General features: G+C 40.0%; 2 protein-coding genes across 16 annotated transcripts in view; one reads left to right on the forward strand and one right to left on the reverse strand.

Annotated features, from left to right (window-relative positions):
- LOC129772840 (rap1 GTPase-activating protein 1) overlaps positions 1-16903 on the forward strand; it is a 280874-nt gene that overhangs the window by 237957 nt on the left and 26014 nt on the right. Inside the window, exon 1 of one of the 13 annotated variants that reach the window (XM_055776350.1) lies at positions 7833-7939. The exons of the other annotated variants lie outside the window; for them this stretch is intronic. Coding sequence (XP_055632325.1) covers positions 7904-7939 — 36 coding nt within the window. The 5' untranslated portion in view covers positions 7833-7903. Of the gene's footprint in view, positions 1-7832; positions 7940-16903 lie in introns of those variants that run through there. 13 annotated transcript variants of the gene reach the window in all.
- Positions 9770-16903, reverse strand: part of LOC129772842 (histidine protein methyltransferase 1 homolog) — a 34353-nt gene continuing 27219 nt past the window's right edge. The window contains exons 4-6 of one of the 3 annotated variants that reach the window (XR_008742655.1): positions 10515-10722; positions 10277-10447; positions 9770-10191 (exon numbers count right to left, since the gene is read on the reverse strand). Coding sequence is in view for 1 of the 3 variants with exons in the window: in XM_055776356.1 (XP_055632331.1) it covers positions 10658-10722 (65 nt within the window). In the remaining 2 variants the exon portion in view is untranslated. Of the gene's footprint in view, positions 10197-10276; positions 10448-10506; positions 10723-16903 lie in introns of those variants that run through there. The other 2 variants (XR_008742654.1, XM_055776356.1) reach the window with 2 other exon arrangements.

Below are 16903 nucleotides of genomic sequence, written 5' to 3' on the forward strand. Positions count from 1 at the left end.
AGTAACCTTGTAGGCCCTGGAATGACTCAATTTCAAGAAAAAGGGACAAAGAAATCCGAAAACAAAACAGATTAACAGAAAATAATGCAAGATAAACAAACAGCCGTAAGTTATTACTAAATGCACTCTCATGACTGATTGGTTTGTACAAGAACGAGGAAAATCAGTCGTGAAATGAAACGCTCCTCTAAGTGTTTGCGCCATAATATTCCTGCTGAGTTGAATCCTCACGGTTCGGCGGCACAACGAGCCAACTCTATCGATGTCGGAACATTTCGAGAATCTGGGTAACCGTGTCTTGCCATTCAGCGCCTAGGTACATCCACACTCTAAACATTGGCGACGATTTGAGCAGCAAGTGGGGAAAATCGAAATTGCATCCAATAGCGGCAGAATCCGCAGCCATGACTCGTTATGTTTGAGTTGCTGAAGTTGCGGAACCGGTTTCGATCAACTTTTGCGACGACGACGACGACGACGGCGATGGGACGCGCTTCGATGGTCGAGTCAATTCGTCAGAAGCTTTCCGTGATACCGTCTTACAGTCTGGACCTGTTTGGTTTGGTTGCTCGTAACTGCGCTCGTAACAATAACATTGATAGCTGATGATGCGGATTGACCAGAGTCGGTCAGTGGCGGCGGCGTCGGCGACGATCCGATTCCGAGTGACATACAGAGAGGAACACCAATCAAGTGATGAAACTGGTACTTGTTTCGAGAAGAAGAAAGTTTCTTCATCGTGTTGTGAAACGCAATGGATTGAAGGATTTTGATCTGATCTGACGCTGTTAGCTCTCTATTATTTCACGATGTGTTTTCCAACATAATATACATGGAGATGATCGAGAAAAATTCACTGTTGATAGTCTTTATTTCGGCTAGAGTGGCGACCAGGATACGGTGGTTACTCCGTAAGTTTTGCGACTAGTAAGGAAAAAACGCTGATTTGTTATTGAAAGTTTTATAATATAATATATAATATATAAATTATTCGACGATGAATGTGTGTATGTTGTATCTGACAGAATGATTTGAGAAATTATCAAAAGTTGTGATTTCCAGAAAAAAAAGAATGAGATAAATATTTATCGTTATTGAAAAAAACTGACTGGTCCGTTGATATGACTTATCAGTCGGCGTCTGTTTCAGTATCGATTTAAGGAACCCGATTACACAAACTTTGTCGATGATGTTTCTCTTAAAATTTCACTTTACTTTTGCTCAGATTATAAGAAATTGGGGTCAGTTCGATTAGACAGTTAGATAGATTTAGTCAATTGTGATTGCAATACTATGGAACTTGATAAAAGGCTCCTGATATAATGGTTTATCATTTTCGAAACTAAAAAATTAAAATGATTTTTTGCTTGTTCCTCTCACTTCATTAAAATTTTCGATTGATTCATTTCACTCTATCAGGGTGAAGCGACTCGGAATATTCTCAACATATACTGAATAATTGATTGCTTTGTTCATTTCTGTTGTCGTTTCCTTTCAATTTGGAAAGCACAAGCTATCATTGATGCCCGAAACTGCTCGAATGGACTATGTTCATTATCATCGCCAAAGAATTTCATTTCACATGCGAATATACGCTCGCAGCTTTCAATTGAAAGTTTTATCCATTTCATCCCATCAAAATGGATTGTCTCGGAACAACAAAAAATAAGCCTATCCTTATCACTCGGGTGTAAACACCAGTGATGTGAACACACAATACCTAACAACCAAGCAACACGATCCTTTTAAGAGCCACCACATCGTTTTCAAAGATTTTCACGTAATCCATAGATAACCTAACGTAATCCTACGTCAACTATGCGGTCATGCCTCGAACACAACGCTCCAGTGACTTTTTTATAATACATCGAAATTTGAAAATTATAAAATTTTCTTTTTGGTGGAATGTTTTGACGGCCCTGAGCCCTGCGTAGTGCGTAGATTTGGAGTTGTAGCCAATGAAGGTTGTCAGTCACGCTTACCATTACATTTCCGGCAACTAATATTCCACGCTGATCTATTGTACAACCTTCCACTTCGCCGTTTTTATTAGTTTCAAAAAGTATGTTCAGAATAAAACAGCGAAACTTTGATTTCAGAATAAGCAGCTCGAAACAAGTGAATTTCATCCCGCTCAAAATTGATTTCTTGATATGAATACTTTCGAACATCCATGATTTCTCACTAAACGATGGTTCATGAATTCAATCCCAGAACTGTTCATTGGTATACCTTCTTATTGATCTTTTTCAAGGCTAGAGGCTAGATTGAACTAACCCGGTGAACTTCGTCCCGTCCAAAATTGTTTTTTGATATGAATTCTCTCGAACTTTCACGTTTTTTACTAAGAGAACGTTCGTGGGTTCAATCGCAATCGCTCTCCATTGATTGATCTTTACCATTTTTCATTTACTATAAATTTCCTATTACTTCTACCAACTATAGTTGAAATTTATTTTCAGACATAATCTGCGCTCAAGATTCTTGATTCACCTGCAAATAACATGTTTCTCCGTTACATGGAATGTTTATTATAGAAAAATAAATTTTCTTTCATAATTTTGACTTTCCACTTGAGAATCATTTTCGCTTCACACTAACGGGACACGCAGTCTAATTCCGCAAACGGAACATATGGTAATTATTTTTTCGAAATTTCTTTCAATGTTTTTGAAAAATTTCATTTTTTTTCACACCATAACAATGATCTACGGGTAGAGACAAATGCAACAAAATAAGGACGGCTCAAATCGGACCATACTATCTACGGGTTTTGCGCTTACAAACACATTGTGGAATTTCATATCAATGACCGGTCATGCATTGTGAAACATTTAGCACAAGGGTAAGTGTAAAATTGAATATGGTAGCGGTTGTGTTAAAATGAATTAAAGACCACCAAATCATAATCAAAGAGTTTAACGATTTAATCATTCAATGTAATTTGATAAAATTGTTAAACAAATATGTATCTTTTACTTTATGTGTTTTAGTTTTGAGCCGTTAAAATAGAAACACACGAGCTGCAAAAAGAATCGGATCGAGCATCGAATCGATCGAGAGTTTTAAAAATCATCCCAAAAAGTCTTTAAAAAAACCAATATGCGTTGGACTTGCATGTCAAAATCGGAACTGAGTGCTTAAAGTTCCTCTAATCAATCTAAATTTAGGGTTCGAGAAGTATGTACACATGAGAGATGCAATAATTTCTGAAGGAAACCATACATTAAAGGATGGTCATCCAATTTACTTGTAACAAAGAACATAATCTGTTAAAGTGTATGAAATGATCTTACATGGCATTTGTTCAAATTCTTTACTTACAAAGCAAATATGTTGAATTCAATTTAATTCAAAAATGATTTCATTCAATCAATAATTTATTCAATACAAACAAACGATTACTAAGCCAACGGTGCCTTGCGATTATATTCGAAATATAACCCACCCATTTTTTAATCATGAACTTTAAAATAGGACAAATTCACTCAAGCAAGTTGTTGCTATTCATTTTCAGGAAAAGTGTTCAAACTTGACGTAAACCTTTATTTGTGAGAACATTTGTGCGTTTTTATCCGCGATTTGGTTTTTGACGTAGGACTACGTCTAATAGGAATATATAAGGGGTAAAAAAACAATGAAAGTTTTCGATCGTCTATAACTCGACAATTTCTCAATAGACCGCAAAGATGTTTGCATCAAATGATTGGAAATATTTTTACGCCTCACAATAAAGAAAATTATATATTTTGAAAGATAAACATTTGAATTATTGAAGAGAGCAAATTTTAATGAATAAATTTAGTTGTAAGTTAAGTTCATGACCCAAATAATCATAATGATATTTATTTTTTTATTGGTTAAAATAAACTCAAAACATAGTAATGTGAATTTGATCAGGTTCTGAGATCGGATGAGTCAAAGAACAGTAAAAATAAGGCACAAAAAGTATATCCACTTTATTCCGGAAGACTTGTTGCGTTACTTTCTTGAACCCTCACTTTCAATTAGTTTACAAATTTTTGGGATTGTATTTTTATTTCCAAAAGACAATTTTATACCATTTTCGGGGAGATCCATCTTGCTGCAATGTGGACCGACGACAAACTTTCAGTATTTGCGAACAAGCTGAAAGCTTTCGTTTCAATATGTCCAAATAAACCATTTTTATAATTATTCCGTCAATTATTCGAGTAGCTTTTGCCGGTGACATGGTGTTCTATTATCAGTTTTCGGACGCACAGTGAAATTGGAGGATTTTTGGACAATTTGTAGCAAAATAGCACCAACTATGATCACGAAACCTTCCAAACAAGGAAATAAAAAGTGTATGCAATGTTCATACTCAACTAGAAGACAGGAACAGCGTAGTACACAACAAAATGGTACTGAACTATTCGAATGGTATTTATTCGGGTGAATTAACTCTTTTTGCATATTTTGCTCTCGTTTTTAGTTTCTCACGACATAATTCCATAATGTTAGGATAATTTCAAGCAAATTTGATTAGAAAATCATAAGTTCTAAAATGTATAAGGCAAATACAAATAGTAAAAAAAAATTATCTCAGTTCTAAAACATGTGCAAATTAGGAGCAGGAGTGGATAAACCTTTTTTTACATACTATACGAGGGCGGTCCGATAAGTACTTAGCCTCATCGCCCGAGCGTGTCAGTATCGCAAGAGAGATAACTTATCGGGTAGTACATTCCGTGGATGTGGAAGCGGGCGTGTCCGCGGATTTTAGAAAAATGGAAAAAAATGAAAATTCCGCCGTCGCCACGGCCGAATTGGTCGAATTGCGCTACGAATTGCTGCCCCATCCACCGTATTCTCCAGATTTGGCCCCGAACGACTTATTTTTTTGTTTCCAAACTTGAAAAAATCACTCGCCGGGCAGAAATTTTAGTCGAATGAGGAGGTCATCGCCGCCACGAAGGCCTACTTCGCAGACCTCGAGTAAATGTATTTTTCAGATAGATTAAAGAAGTCTGAGCATCGCTGGGTCAAGTGTATCGAGCTAAAAAGAGACTATGTTGAGAAATAAATCGTCACTTTTCCAAAATGTTTGTTTGTTTTTTTGTAGGCTAAGTACTTATCGGACTGCCCTAGTATAAGCTACCACAATTAATGCTGTAGACATTTCGTTACCACGTTCGCTGCCGTTTGCTGAGCACTACATGTGAGGAGATTGCACTGCATAAATACATAAAGGGTGTGTCACATCAAATTGCATTACGGAAAAAACGCTGTAGAAATTTAATTTTTAGGAATTATATTATCAGCTTTGGTTTTATAATCAGATAAGAGTGTATAGATCACGTTGGCCATGCTTCACTGTCAATTTTACGTAAATTTGGAAAAATGTCGTCGAACGAAAAAGAGCGTCGTGAATTAATCTTGTACACTCATTTCGAGAATCCGGAGTTGTCACATCGAGACATCGGTAAGATGCTGGGAATCGTCCAATCCACGGTCAGCAGAGTACTAAAACGATACTTCGAGAACCTAACCATCGACCGGAAGGTGAAGAACGGCAAAAATGGATGCTCCGTCAGTGAAAAAGATCACAAGCGCGTAGTTAAGCAGTTTAGACGTGATCCGAGAAGTTCGGTCCGGGATGTCGCCAATAAGCTGAATTTGTCAAGTTCATTCGTCCAGCGGACCAAGCAGCGGGAGGGCCTGCGTACATACAAGGTTCAGAAGGCTCCTAACCGCGACGAAAGGCAAAACATGGTGGGGAAGACGCGAGCCCGGAAGCTGTATACCGAAATGCTGACGAAGCCGCATTGCCTGGTAATGGACGACGAAACCTACGTCAAAGCGGACTTTCATCAGCTGCCGGGCCTGTTGTTCTTCTCCGCAGAGGACAAATTCAGCGTTCCGGAGGAGATTCGCAAGCAGAAACTATCCAAGTTTGCCAAAAAGTACATGGTGTGGCAAGCGATCTGCTCTTGCGGAAAGCGGAGCGCCCCCTTCGTGATGACCGGCACGGTAAACGGGCAGGGTTACCTTAAGGAGTGCCTACAGAAGCGCTTACTACCACTATTGAAGCAGCACGAGGGCCCGACCATCTTCTGGCCGGATCTCGCTTCGTGCCACTATTCAAAGGACGTGTTGGAGTGGTACGAAGCCAACGGGGTCACCTTCGTGCCAAAGGAAATGAACCCGCCCAACGCGCCGGAGCTTCGCCCAATAGAGAAATATTGGGCGATTATGAAGCAGGCCCTCCGGAAGAACCCAAAAGTTGTCAAATCGAAGGCGGACTTCAAGAGAAAATGGATTTCTGTTCAAAAAAAACTACAACCTGACGTTGTACAGAACCTTATGGACGGGGTAAAGAGGAAGGTGTGAGCATACGGGCTTGGGCTCGAAGTATGAATAAAAAGAAAATGCCAAAAGTTTTTTAATAGTTTTTATTTTACTGTCTAAAATTTTCAAAAGGATCGGTCTACTGGGCGAATTTCTACAGCGTTTTTTCCGTGATGCAATTTGATGTGACACACCCTTTATCTGATTGTCAGAGAAGCATATATGTACAGCACTACCGCCAGAAATCGCGCGTTAATTTACGATAATTTGCTGCAGAAAGTCGAGCGCACATTACACATGGCAGCATAGTTACTTTCGTGCATTTTGCCCTTTCTCGATTTCGTGCGCGTTTTGTTTAAATATCATCCTTCCCAAGCCGCCACAGCCGGAGAAACTGGCTGCCAGATCGTCTGTCAACACTTTTAGTACCAACAAGCCGCAACTCTATTCGCGCTAGTCGACGGCGCGTGCATTTCTCGAGCATGTCACTTTCACGATGACATCATCGTCAGCGCCTGCTGTGAATTTCGCACTGGATTTTCACTTTTCAAATTTGCGCTTTGTTTTTGTTTGTTTTACATTTTTTTACACAATTTTTTATTACGCGGTTGTGTCCGTATATCTTCCGACTATCACAATAAGCGGAAACGAGGCGTAAATCACGCGAATTACAAAACAGTCTGATTAATAGGAAGCATTGAGTCAAATTTACCGGCCGCTAATCTCGTGCCGTGTCAAATGTAAAGCGGTCACAAATTTGAAGAAATAAAATACACCTCTTCGAGAGGCAGCTAAATGGCAAAAAGCGTTGAGTAATAGGCGTGAGGACGTTATGGGCGCGCAGAAAAAAAATCGTACATCAGAAACCTAGACGCGTTTGTTCGCAAACTCGTTTCGACTCTTATTTACTATCATGTATTGTTGTAATTAATTTGACTCGCTCAATTCTCATTCCAGTTTAGTTTTATTTATTTATTTATTCCTAGTTTAATTCACTTCATTTTCTACAATTTCTTAACGTGAAATACGACTCCCACTCAGCATTTTTCTCTATTCCTGTAATTTGAACCTTAATTTAACACACACCCTCGCACGTAAAGTGCTGCCCGCCCGCCGCCGCCGCTGCCGTGTGCGTGACGAAATGCTTGCACTAACGTGCGAATGTCTTTTGTTCCCCATCTTCTCCGACGCTCCGTGTGTCGCCATTTTCAGCCGTCGCTGTCGTGTGATTGGCCACAATGATGATTATGGCGAACGTTGGATCACTATGAGCCTGACTGACTGACTGATTGCCTCACCGCATGTAACTGTGCCATCAAAGTAGTAGACGCACGCGGTTTTTCGTTACCGCGCATGGTTGTAAAAAACCAAGCCTGCTTGGCCGCGTGCGACACGTCAAATGACGATTTCCTTCGCTGACCGGACGTGTTGTGTTTGGGTTTATTTTTAAATTGATAAAAAAAAACGTTTAATTGCGACAGAATTTATTAATATTTTGTTTTTTTCTTGTTTCGTTTCAGGTGAGTCGCACTTCTAACCATGATGGCGTGAGTACACGGGGTTCATTCGGGAATAGGGATCCGTGGACAACATGTGTCATGTTGTCCATCCGAAAGCGGACGCGGTGGTACGTGCTGACGTTAAAATTTCATAACGATTTTATTTTAGTACTCGCCCTCCGAATGGGAGAATGCTTGAAAGTGCTTCATTATGTTCGACACAACGATCTAAGGATATTTGATAGCCCACGGTGGAAGTGTGTCATTGACACAAATTCATTCCACACGTGACACAGTAATCACGGCAAACCTTGTGATGTCAAGATGAAGGGAAGAGTGAACACGAGACACACATGTTACTCGGATTAGGGTTGTCAGCGAGCGTGTTAAACTGTGTCGCTAGAGGTCGAACAGATCTTTCAGTAAAGTGTCAGCGACATTAACATCCGCGCTAGTGCGTTAAACGTGATACTTGACCTCGAAATTCTTAGTTTTCGACCTATCCGATAATTCGTGCATAATAATTTAGATAATTTAGTGCAGTCGAAAAATATTGAGGTTGTTAGTATTTTTGCAAACCGGGCTTCGGGTTGAGATTCAGTCACTGCGGCGCATTATTCACACGGAATCGCTCTTTCAGCTTGTTCGCATTTGAATTAACTCAAGGACACGTTGGAATGACTACCGCTGGTGATTCAGTTTTTGCTACCTCAGACACGGCATCCAATCCAAACGACGCTCACGAAACAGAGCCAGAATATGCATACATTTATGGCCATCGAGTTGATGCAACCACTACTCAGGCAATAGTCTAATGATTCAAACCCACCAGAACCCGTCTCGAACCTTCTAAATTAAATTGTTTTGAAGCAAAGTTGTCGATGATTTGACCACTTGTCACAAACACCAGCACATAGTGATGACAGTCTCGCGGAACGTCAAACGTGACTTCAAACAAACGTCATCGAACGGCGACTAGGCGCTGAGGTAAAAAAGTGAGAGAGAAATCAATCGATTTCGTTTATTAGTCATGGCCGCAATCGTGACCATGCGGCCAATAAAATCGTGCCAGTACTGGCTGAAAATAGAAAGGCAATAATTGTATGTCCCAACGGAGCGAAATTGATATTCATCATCCAGCAATATAACTGCCGGACACTGCTGTGACGCAATGAGGCGCCATCGCGGCTTTCGGTCGCCAGAAACTAAATCAATACTCTCCGAAATTAAGGTGAACCAGCATGTGCTCACCCACCCACACACACACACACCCAGCAGGGAACGCCGGGACCTGGGTCTAGGTTGATGTGGTGAACAAAAGACAACGTAGCTCACGATTAGTGGAAATATTTCGAGGATGAACCCAAATGAACATTGTCTTTTCCTAACCTAAGTACACATTTTTCGGGTCAAAGTCAATGTGTTTAACTATGCACAGTTTGTCATATTGGGTAAAAACATGAAGCGCGTGACTCGCTCAACACGCTCCACGAAGCTTTACACTTCACTTTGTATCAATTGTTACGTCAATTTTTCTATCAAACTAACAACTACATTTGATTAGTAGTTTACAGTGAACTTCATCGAATCGGATGGATTACATGGCAAAGACGAGAAGTGATCCTCAAATAAAACTTAAAAAACCCTGACAACAAGCAATAAAACAATCGGAATCGATCATTTTGTGAGCGGCGGGGACTTAACGAACCCAAACGCTCTTCCGAATTACTTAATTGGTTTTGTTGTTAGCCTGTGGACCCTTGGATCGAGATTGATTGCCCCTAATCGGACACGCGATGATCGATAGGAACGATGCGCAGAAAATGTATCATTGTAAAATTATATCATCAGTGCGTAGGCAACGTCCGGGACGAAGGTTGTTGGGTAATGATGAGTCATTCATTCGGATTTACAGAAAAAAATAATAATGATACGAATCGTTGCATTTAATCTTTCTGTCTAGAATTCAATCGACTAATGACTGACAGTTGAACAATGCTGGAAAATGGCGGCTAACGCTGCCGCCTCCCATTAATGGATTTTGAAGCACAGCGCGTATCCTCTGAACACCCCCCAGCCTGCGGGCGGCAGCGGTCATAGACTCTCTCGATTTTCCCGTCAGCAAGCGCAACGAAATCGATACGGTTATGCATGCTGTTCACTTGTGTCCATAATACAAGGCAGATGATGTTGCACTTCGCCGCCACCACCCAATCAATATGAAAGGAAGGCGCGCGCGGCGAAAACACGAAAGCCCGCTGGCGGCGACCAGCTGATTGTTATGATTGATATCGAAGGGAAAAAAGAGAGGATTCAATGCGCGCTGTCGGTTCCTTGTTGTGTGCCGGTCAATGGACTTGGTCCGCATCGGGCATAAAATCTGCTCTGCAAAAAAAACAAATCATTGACCTACGGTAAGGCCGATACTATTCAGGCGAGTTTATCTTTTGCCGCCGTTAATTTACCTGTCCAACACATACACACACGCACGTACCCAGCGAGGTGTCGTAAACAGTCTGTGAGATTATGGGTTTATGAAAATTCCTTTCATTAGCGTAACAATCGCACCTCGCGAATGCCGTTGTTTTCCCATCCTCATCGAGAGCATACCTGTTGATCGGTATCTTTTACATAATCTGCGTGGGGAGAGTATAAACGATAACTTAATTACTTGGTAATGAATGGAAATGAGTGCGTACACACCCATACGGGTCGGGAATACGTTGCACTGATGATAGTGTAAATGGCTCGCACGGCTCCGTCATCTCTAATAAACAATAATGGATCGATGGGCTAAATAAAGGCTGTTGTGTTGGAAAACGGAGCATCACCGGCAGACAGACTTTCTATGCATAACGTGTGTGCTTTACCAGCATCCAAACCCGATGTAGCAGTCGCGCTGCAACGTTACCTGAGCGGGGGGAGAGAGAGAGAGAGAAAAAAAAAGTCAGTACAAACAATTAAAATTAATGTTATTTTTCTTCTCATTTGTTGCGGGTTTTCTAGACTGCCGTTAGTGAACCGCGATGCGAGATGTGAGTCGATATGTTCGCCCAATACTGTCGGTATTAAGTTTTCCTACATCCAAGTTGGCACCGCTACGGGACATCGCGTTTGTTTTTAAATTGACTTCCTCGAACGAAAAAGTGAGCGGCTCTATTGCTCCTCGAGCGAAGTGCATCGAAAAAAAGGCGAATGACAGTATAATTAGCGGTACCATCCGGAAGCGCAGCGTATTATGCAGTAACATAGTAGCTGTAGTATTGCGTCACGGCGCTTAAGGTGAAGGTGGAAGCTAGCCACAAATGGCTGCCACAATGGCGCTCATTTCTTTCATCTCCCTCCCTCACCTCTCGCCCGAAAATCAATAATTTTGCGAAACAGTGTGAAGAAAATGATCGTTTTCGCACACTTCCCATCAAGTAATATCAACCAAACTCTAATCGATTACTCACAAGATATAAAATATTCATCTGCTTTCGCACCGTATAGTGAAGAACGTCGGAAAACTCGAGCAAGTGCTCTGAAAGTTAAATTTTCGTTTTTCAATCTTCTGCAATGGTTTTGTTTGTATTGGTGGAAGCATCGTTATTTTTTCGACACTGATGCCAAACAACATCATCGAAACAGCTATAAAAACCACTCAATAAAATGTTATTCCGGAGTCATAGCGTCCCATGTCATGAAAATCAATAGAATAAAATTGTGTTGATATCAATACAATTATTATTTTTACGTTTAATGGGTCTATAATGTAAGTTTTAGCAACTTTAACATTGGGTAAGAAAATTGTATTGCAGAGCTCGGAACACTGCCACGGCTGCCTATGCTTTCAAAAACAGTAAACGGAAAAGTATTAAATTCAATCTAAATGCCTCGGCCAACGAAGAGAAGGGTTGAGGCTTTCCAACGTGAATATGTGAAAACAATACGATCAACGAAGGAAAATATTAAGGAATTATCAACATCGAGTTACTATGCGGAAGAACTTGTTAATACCAAAAGTGCCCCAATTCGCATGTGTTATAAATTTGCTCATGTTACGCTCGCGTATAATCAGAATCATATGCAAATGCACCTTCTATATATATTTATATTTGCAATTGTTAACCGAACATATCGTTCATACATTTTACTTTAGTATTGAATTGTTATTTGTTTTTTTTTTCAAATGTATTCAAAGACTCGTGTCAATGAAGCGCCACACAGTCTGATAAGTGAATTGATCTATTTACGTGTGCTTTGCTCTTCTCTCACAAACACTATTACCCCATTTTTACACGAGGGTTTACCTATACTACTACAATGGCTAGCTTCCACCTTCACCTTAATAGGTGGGTAAAAATCGACTGCCCTTAATGGGCGCATTACACGATCGAAAAATGTCTTCAATATCGTTGCAACCAGGCGTTCGACATTCGATCTAACCTCAATCAATATATTGCCACCTGACACGATCAATATCGCCATCAATCTAGCCATCTACGAAAGTATCTGCGATGTCTAGTGACGACATTCGAGTATGGGATCCAACGAAAAAAAAAAGAAAACTTTTGACAGGAGGTTCAACTTTCCAACTGAAAATGATTAATGAATATCAGTGTGACACATAACAGGGTGGAATTGGATCGGTAAACTAATAAAAAATATGTCGTCATTGATTACATTGAATACGAAGTATGTGGGGAAGAAACAAAGAAATGTTGAAAATACTTACGATTTCGTGATATTTTGAGGGAAAGTACTCATCATAAAGTTAATTTATTTTAATCATCCTTAATTTATTAAAAATCATCCTTATTCCTACACATTGACTGATTGTCTAATTTGTTTGAAAGAACGAATTATTGCACACAATTTTGTGTTGCATAGGCTGTCCACATGCCTCGTGGACATCTTTTATGCAAAAATAAATAATTGGATAAATGAAAAATGAAGAAATGTCCAAAGAATATTTTTGGCGAGTTCTGTAATATTAGAAATATTTTACATAGTAGCTTTCGCCCCTGTTGTGAAAGCCACTTCGTTTATATCGTTTAAAAAGCACCCAAAAATGGATAGCTTTAGCGAAAATAGAAGACGAACAACAATTTCTTCCGTAGGTCAGTGGAATATGCTTCTATTTCCCAAAATTTTGAAGAAAGTTGAATCGTTGAAACTGGTTTCCTTACAGATAACAGGTACTCCCCACACTAGTTTTGCCTTGTGTAGAAGCGGAGATTTATGTTGGACTTTGTATCGAGCGAAACTATATGTCATTTGTTTTTTGAATAAATATGTCGTATACTGTTCCATGTTCAGATATGGATTTCATTGAGTAAAATCAAGATTTTTCTATTACATTTTCACCGAAAAAAGTCATCTGATTCAAGATTCCAATCAAAATAAAACTAACCCGGCGAGAGTTTGCTAGTAACTCTAGTTCACGAGAATTTTGTAAGTCGCTTAATGCAGAACGGCTGATGAGGATTAGGAAATAAAAAAGTATTTTCAATGCTCTAGAGAAGTAATGTCCAAAATATGGTGTGAAAGGCGTCTTTTGTTTTTTTATAAAAAAAAATTAAATAAATTCAATATCAATGTCCACGATGTCCACGATTGTCCACAGAGGAGGAGGGGGTTATCTAAAACGGTGCATTTTCTGTCCACGTGATATGTGGACAACTCTTAATAGTATATATTATAACATATATCGTGAGAACGATTCAGCGTAATATGCATTTGAAATCTCCTAATTTTTCGTTACATATTTCGTGGAGAAGACCCCCTATATAGAAATCAAAGACATAGTCGTACGTAAAAAAATCGCGTAAATAAGAATCCAGTGTGCTGCTTTACAAATACAGGCTATTTTTTCAGCTTCAGAGATGTATTTTTTTCAGTTTGAGAAAAAAAAATACATGAAAATTATATTATCTACAAGCCAATATTTTTATTCTATAAATAAGACTATATATTCACCCTACACCTTGAAGAAACGCATGATGTATTTTTCCACTGTGATTTTTCCAGATCTTCTCATTTTCCACTTTTATGTATTGAGCAAAAAATGAAACACAACTTAGACAAAAGTGACTGCCCCGTTTGTTCTAAAAAAAAGCCCGAGTTCAGAACGTTAAAAAAAACTCATAAAACGCGGTTCCAGTACATTCACTCCCTCAACATCACATTATCAGTTTACTTTGAGGATTTGATTTGTATTGCGAAAAGCATGATTGCGAAGACATTTGAAGACATTGTTTCGTACCATGTGAAGACATTTGAAAAAATCACCTGGCATCCCTGCTCGAAAGTGAGAAAATCCGAATTTCTTCATCAATATCTTTCAAATATCATCATATTGACAATAACATTGACCGTGTAAGGTCTGCTTAAGATTTCCGACAAATTTTCCAGTGTTAATTGGCATTGATAGAAGGCTAACTTGGACGGTTTACAGTCCCCAGCGAGAATAATAGAGTCACTGTTACTTTTCATCCGGCATTTCAAACTTCGATTTCAGGTCTACTTTCATGCATGAGTGCATTATCGATGCCGCAAGTGTTTATCGGTTCGCTCGAGCCGCGCCTAGCACACGCCTTCAATGTTTGAATCGCTTGCCGTCCGTTTCGGGTGTTTGTTGCTTTCTATTAATACAAAAAAAAGGTTGCGATAATTTGTCGCGTTCTAGTAAACCCCGCTCGAGGGCAGGAAAGTGTGCCAACAAAACTTGTCATCGCGACGGGGCGACCAAACCAAACCAGCTGTGTTTATCCATGCGAGCCGATAAGTCAAACATAAAAATGGCTGCGACGAATATAGTTTTAGTTGGGAGAAGCGATCTCTTCAGCCAAAAATCAACAGGAGAGAACAGTTTTTCTATGAATACCACAGCTTATTTACAGCTTTTAGGTGCTGTCATTTTCATCACTTTACACGTGTTGCTTCAGCAAGAAACGCGAACGTTCGTTCCGAGTTCTCAAAACAAACAAAAAAGTTTTATTGATGGGTCACTTCTGGAAACTATTCGACTTAGTTTATGCCACGGAACGTGGCCACATTTCGTGCACATGTCGTCTCCGAAACCGAGTACCCACAAGTGCATTTCTCATTCTTCTGTCTCCACTCGGGGCAACAATTTAACATGAAAACCAATTTAATGTCGCCGGAAAGTACATAAAAATTACGGCTAGAAAATTTAAAAGATAATTTGTTTCCGCCCGAACCACTCGAGGGGGCCACAAAAGACAAACATAATCACCATACATAGTGGAGAGCGAGATCATACATCATCGACAACATAATGGCACACGTCGGCACACGATGCCACAGTGTGAAGAATGGAACGAACAAACGTCCGGATCTAGTCGCACCAGACTGGTGAGCGATATTTGGCCAATGTTTGCGATTTGTTCGTTTACACAAACGGCCAACAACAAATTGGCTGCATTCGATTCACTCCTCCACGGCCACATCGTTAGTTCATCGTAAATTAAGCAGCTGTAATACGCTAGAAATATGTGGCGATAGCGACGATGACGCATTTCTTCGCGAGTATTCTTGCGAGTTCCGAATTCTCCACGGTTGGTCGTACGACTCTGATAAGATCCTGAGAGGTCGAGGGGTTAGTCTACAGCCCCGCACGTTTAGCTTGCCTTATCAAGAGTTTATGGAAGTTATGCCATCACTCGTCCAACACTTTCAGCACAACACCATATTGAAAGCTGTTTTCATTATTGACTTCCAGCCGCCGCGCCACATGTCCCGATGCTGACGGCTGCAGTAATAAATCGACCAGTTTTTCACACCCCCAAGATAATGACACCATTCTGTGGTATGGCGCCCCACCCGCGACGCTCTACACAGCTACAATAATTCACAATTGGTTTGAGAGGTGCGCGAATGAATGCAGCGGCAAGCAAGCCTCGAATGAGTTGTGAAGCTACAAAACCTTCCGGCTAGAAAACCAATTTACAAATTACGCGCAAATCAGAACCGACGCGGTGGCAAGGGGCGAATTTCATATTTCCCAATTCGCGCGCTAATGTTCCGGTATGTTCTGGAGGTTATTAGGAATGAAAAATTCGTAAGGCGAATGAATAATAGATGGCGATACTCGGTTTGCGTTCGTGAAGATTGATATGGGAAGCATACATATTAGCAAAGTGGGTTTGGTGTGGGCGAATTTGAGGGAAAATTCAGCGTCAAGCTATTCACCATGACTTGAAACGAATTTATACTACGCTAAGCTCAAGTGTAGACGAGATAATTTATACAAAACCTACAACAGTTTATGTAGAACTGGATTTTCTCTAGAACAACTACTTGGGTGATCGAGAAAGAGAACATTCAGAACAGAATAAATTCTAAGGATTTCCAGCGCTCAATTCAGTTATGACGTAATAATATATGCCGAAAATTCCTTTATGCAATTCGCAAGATTTTTGACCAGCTCCTTTGAGCTGTCAAAAAATGACAAAAAAATCAAAAAGTAGGATTAGGCATCGTGTGGCATCATTTTAGACAACAACAATATTTCTGAAGAGTCCTGTCAGGGAAATCTGTGTCCTGCCAGATCCTGAGTACAACGCGGAAGTTCGATCCAAATAGAAATAAAAAAACCGTTCAGAAGCAATGAGCAATAATGGAATCGACTTTTGAGTAATCTGCATCAGCTCAACTAAATAATACGTGTGAGATAGTGAGATCTCTCACTATCATCTACTATCGCTAATGAACATTAGCAGAGGTGAGACAGATGTAACGGAGAGCGCGAATCATCAAATCCATCAACACTGCAAAAAAAACCATCGCAGATCGATTTTTACTGCAGAAAAGGTTATCAGACGACAGGCATTGAAACTGATTTCGCAGTGCCAACCCCCGTGTATGTGTTTTTGCCTTTGTAGACGTTTCATACCAGCAGTTTAATCAATATAAAGTCTGTTCCAGTTAGTATTTGACCGCTTTTTTTCTAGTTACTGCATCGTCGCGTGCCAAGGAACAAAGCAAACCAAACATATTTGTGGCACATATGACCAGAAACTATGAGCGAAGATCATCAGGGGAGTCCGAAATTATCTTGGGAGCTCCGGACGTGATTTGGCGAAAAG

The sequence above is a fragment of the Toxorhynchites rutilus genome, chromosome 3, assembly GCF_029784135.1.
Source record: "Toxorhynchites rutilus septentrionalis strain SRP chromosome 3, ASM2978413v1, whole genome shotgun sequence".
Lineage (NCBI taxonomy): Eukaryota > Metazoa > Arthropoda > Insecta > Diptera > Culicidae > Toxorhynchites > Toxorhynchites rutilus.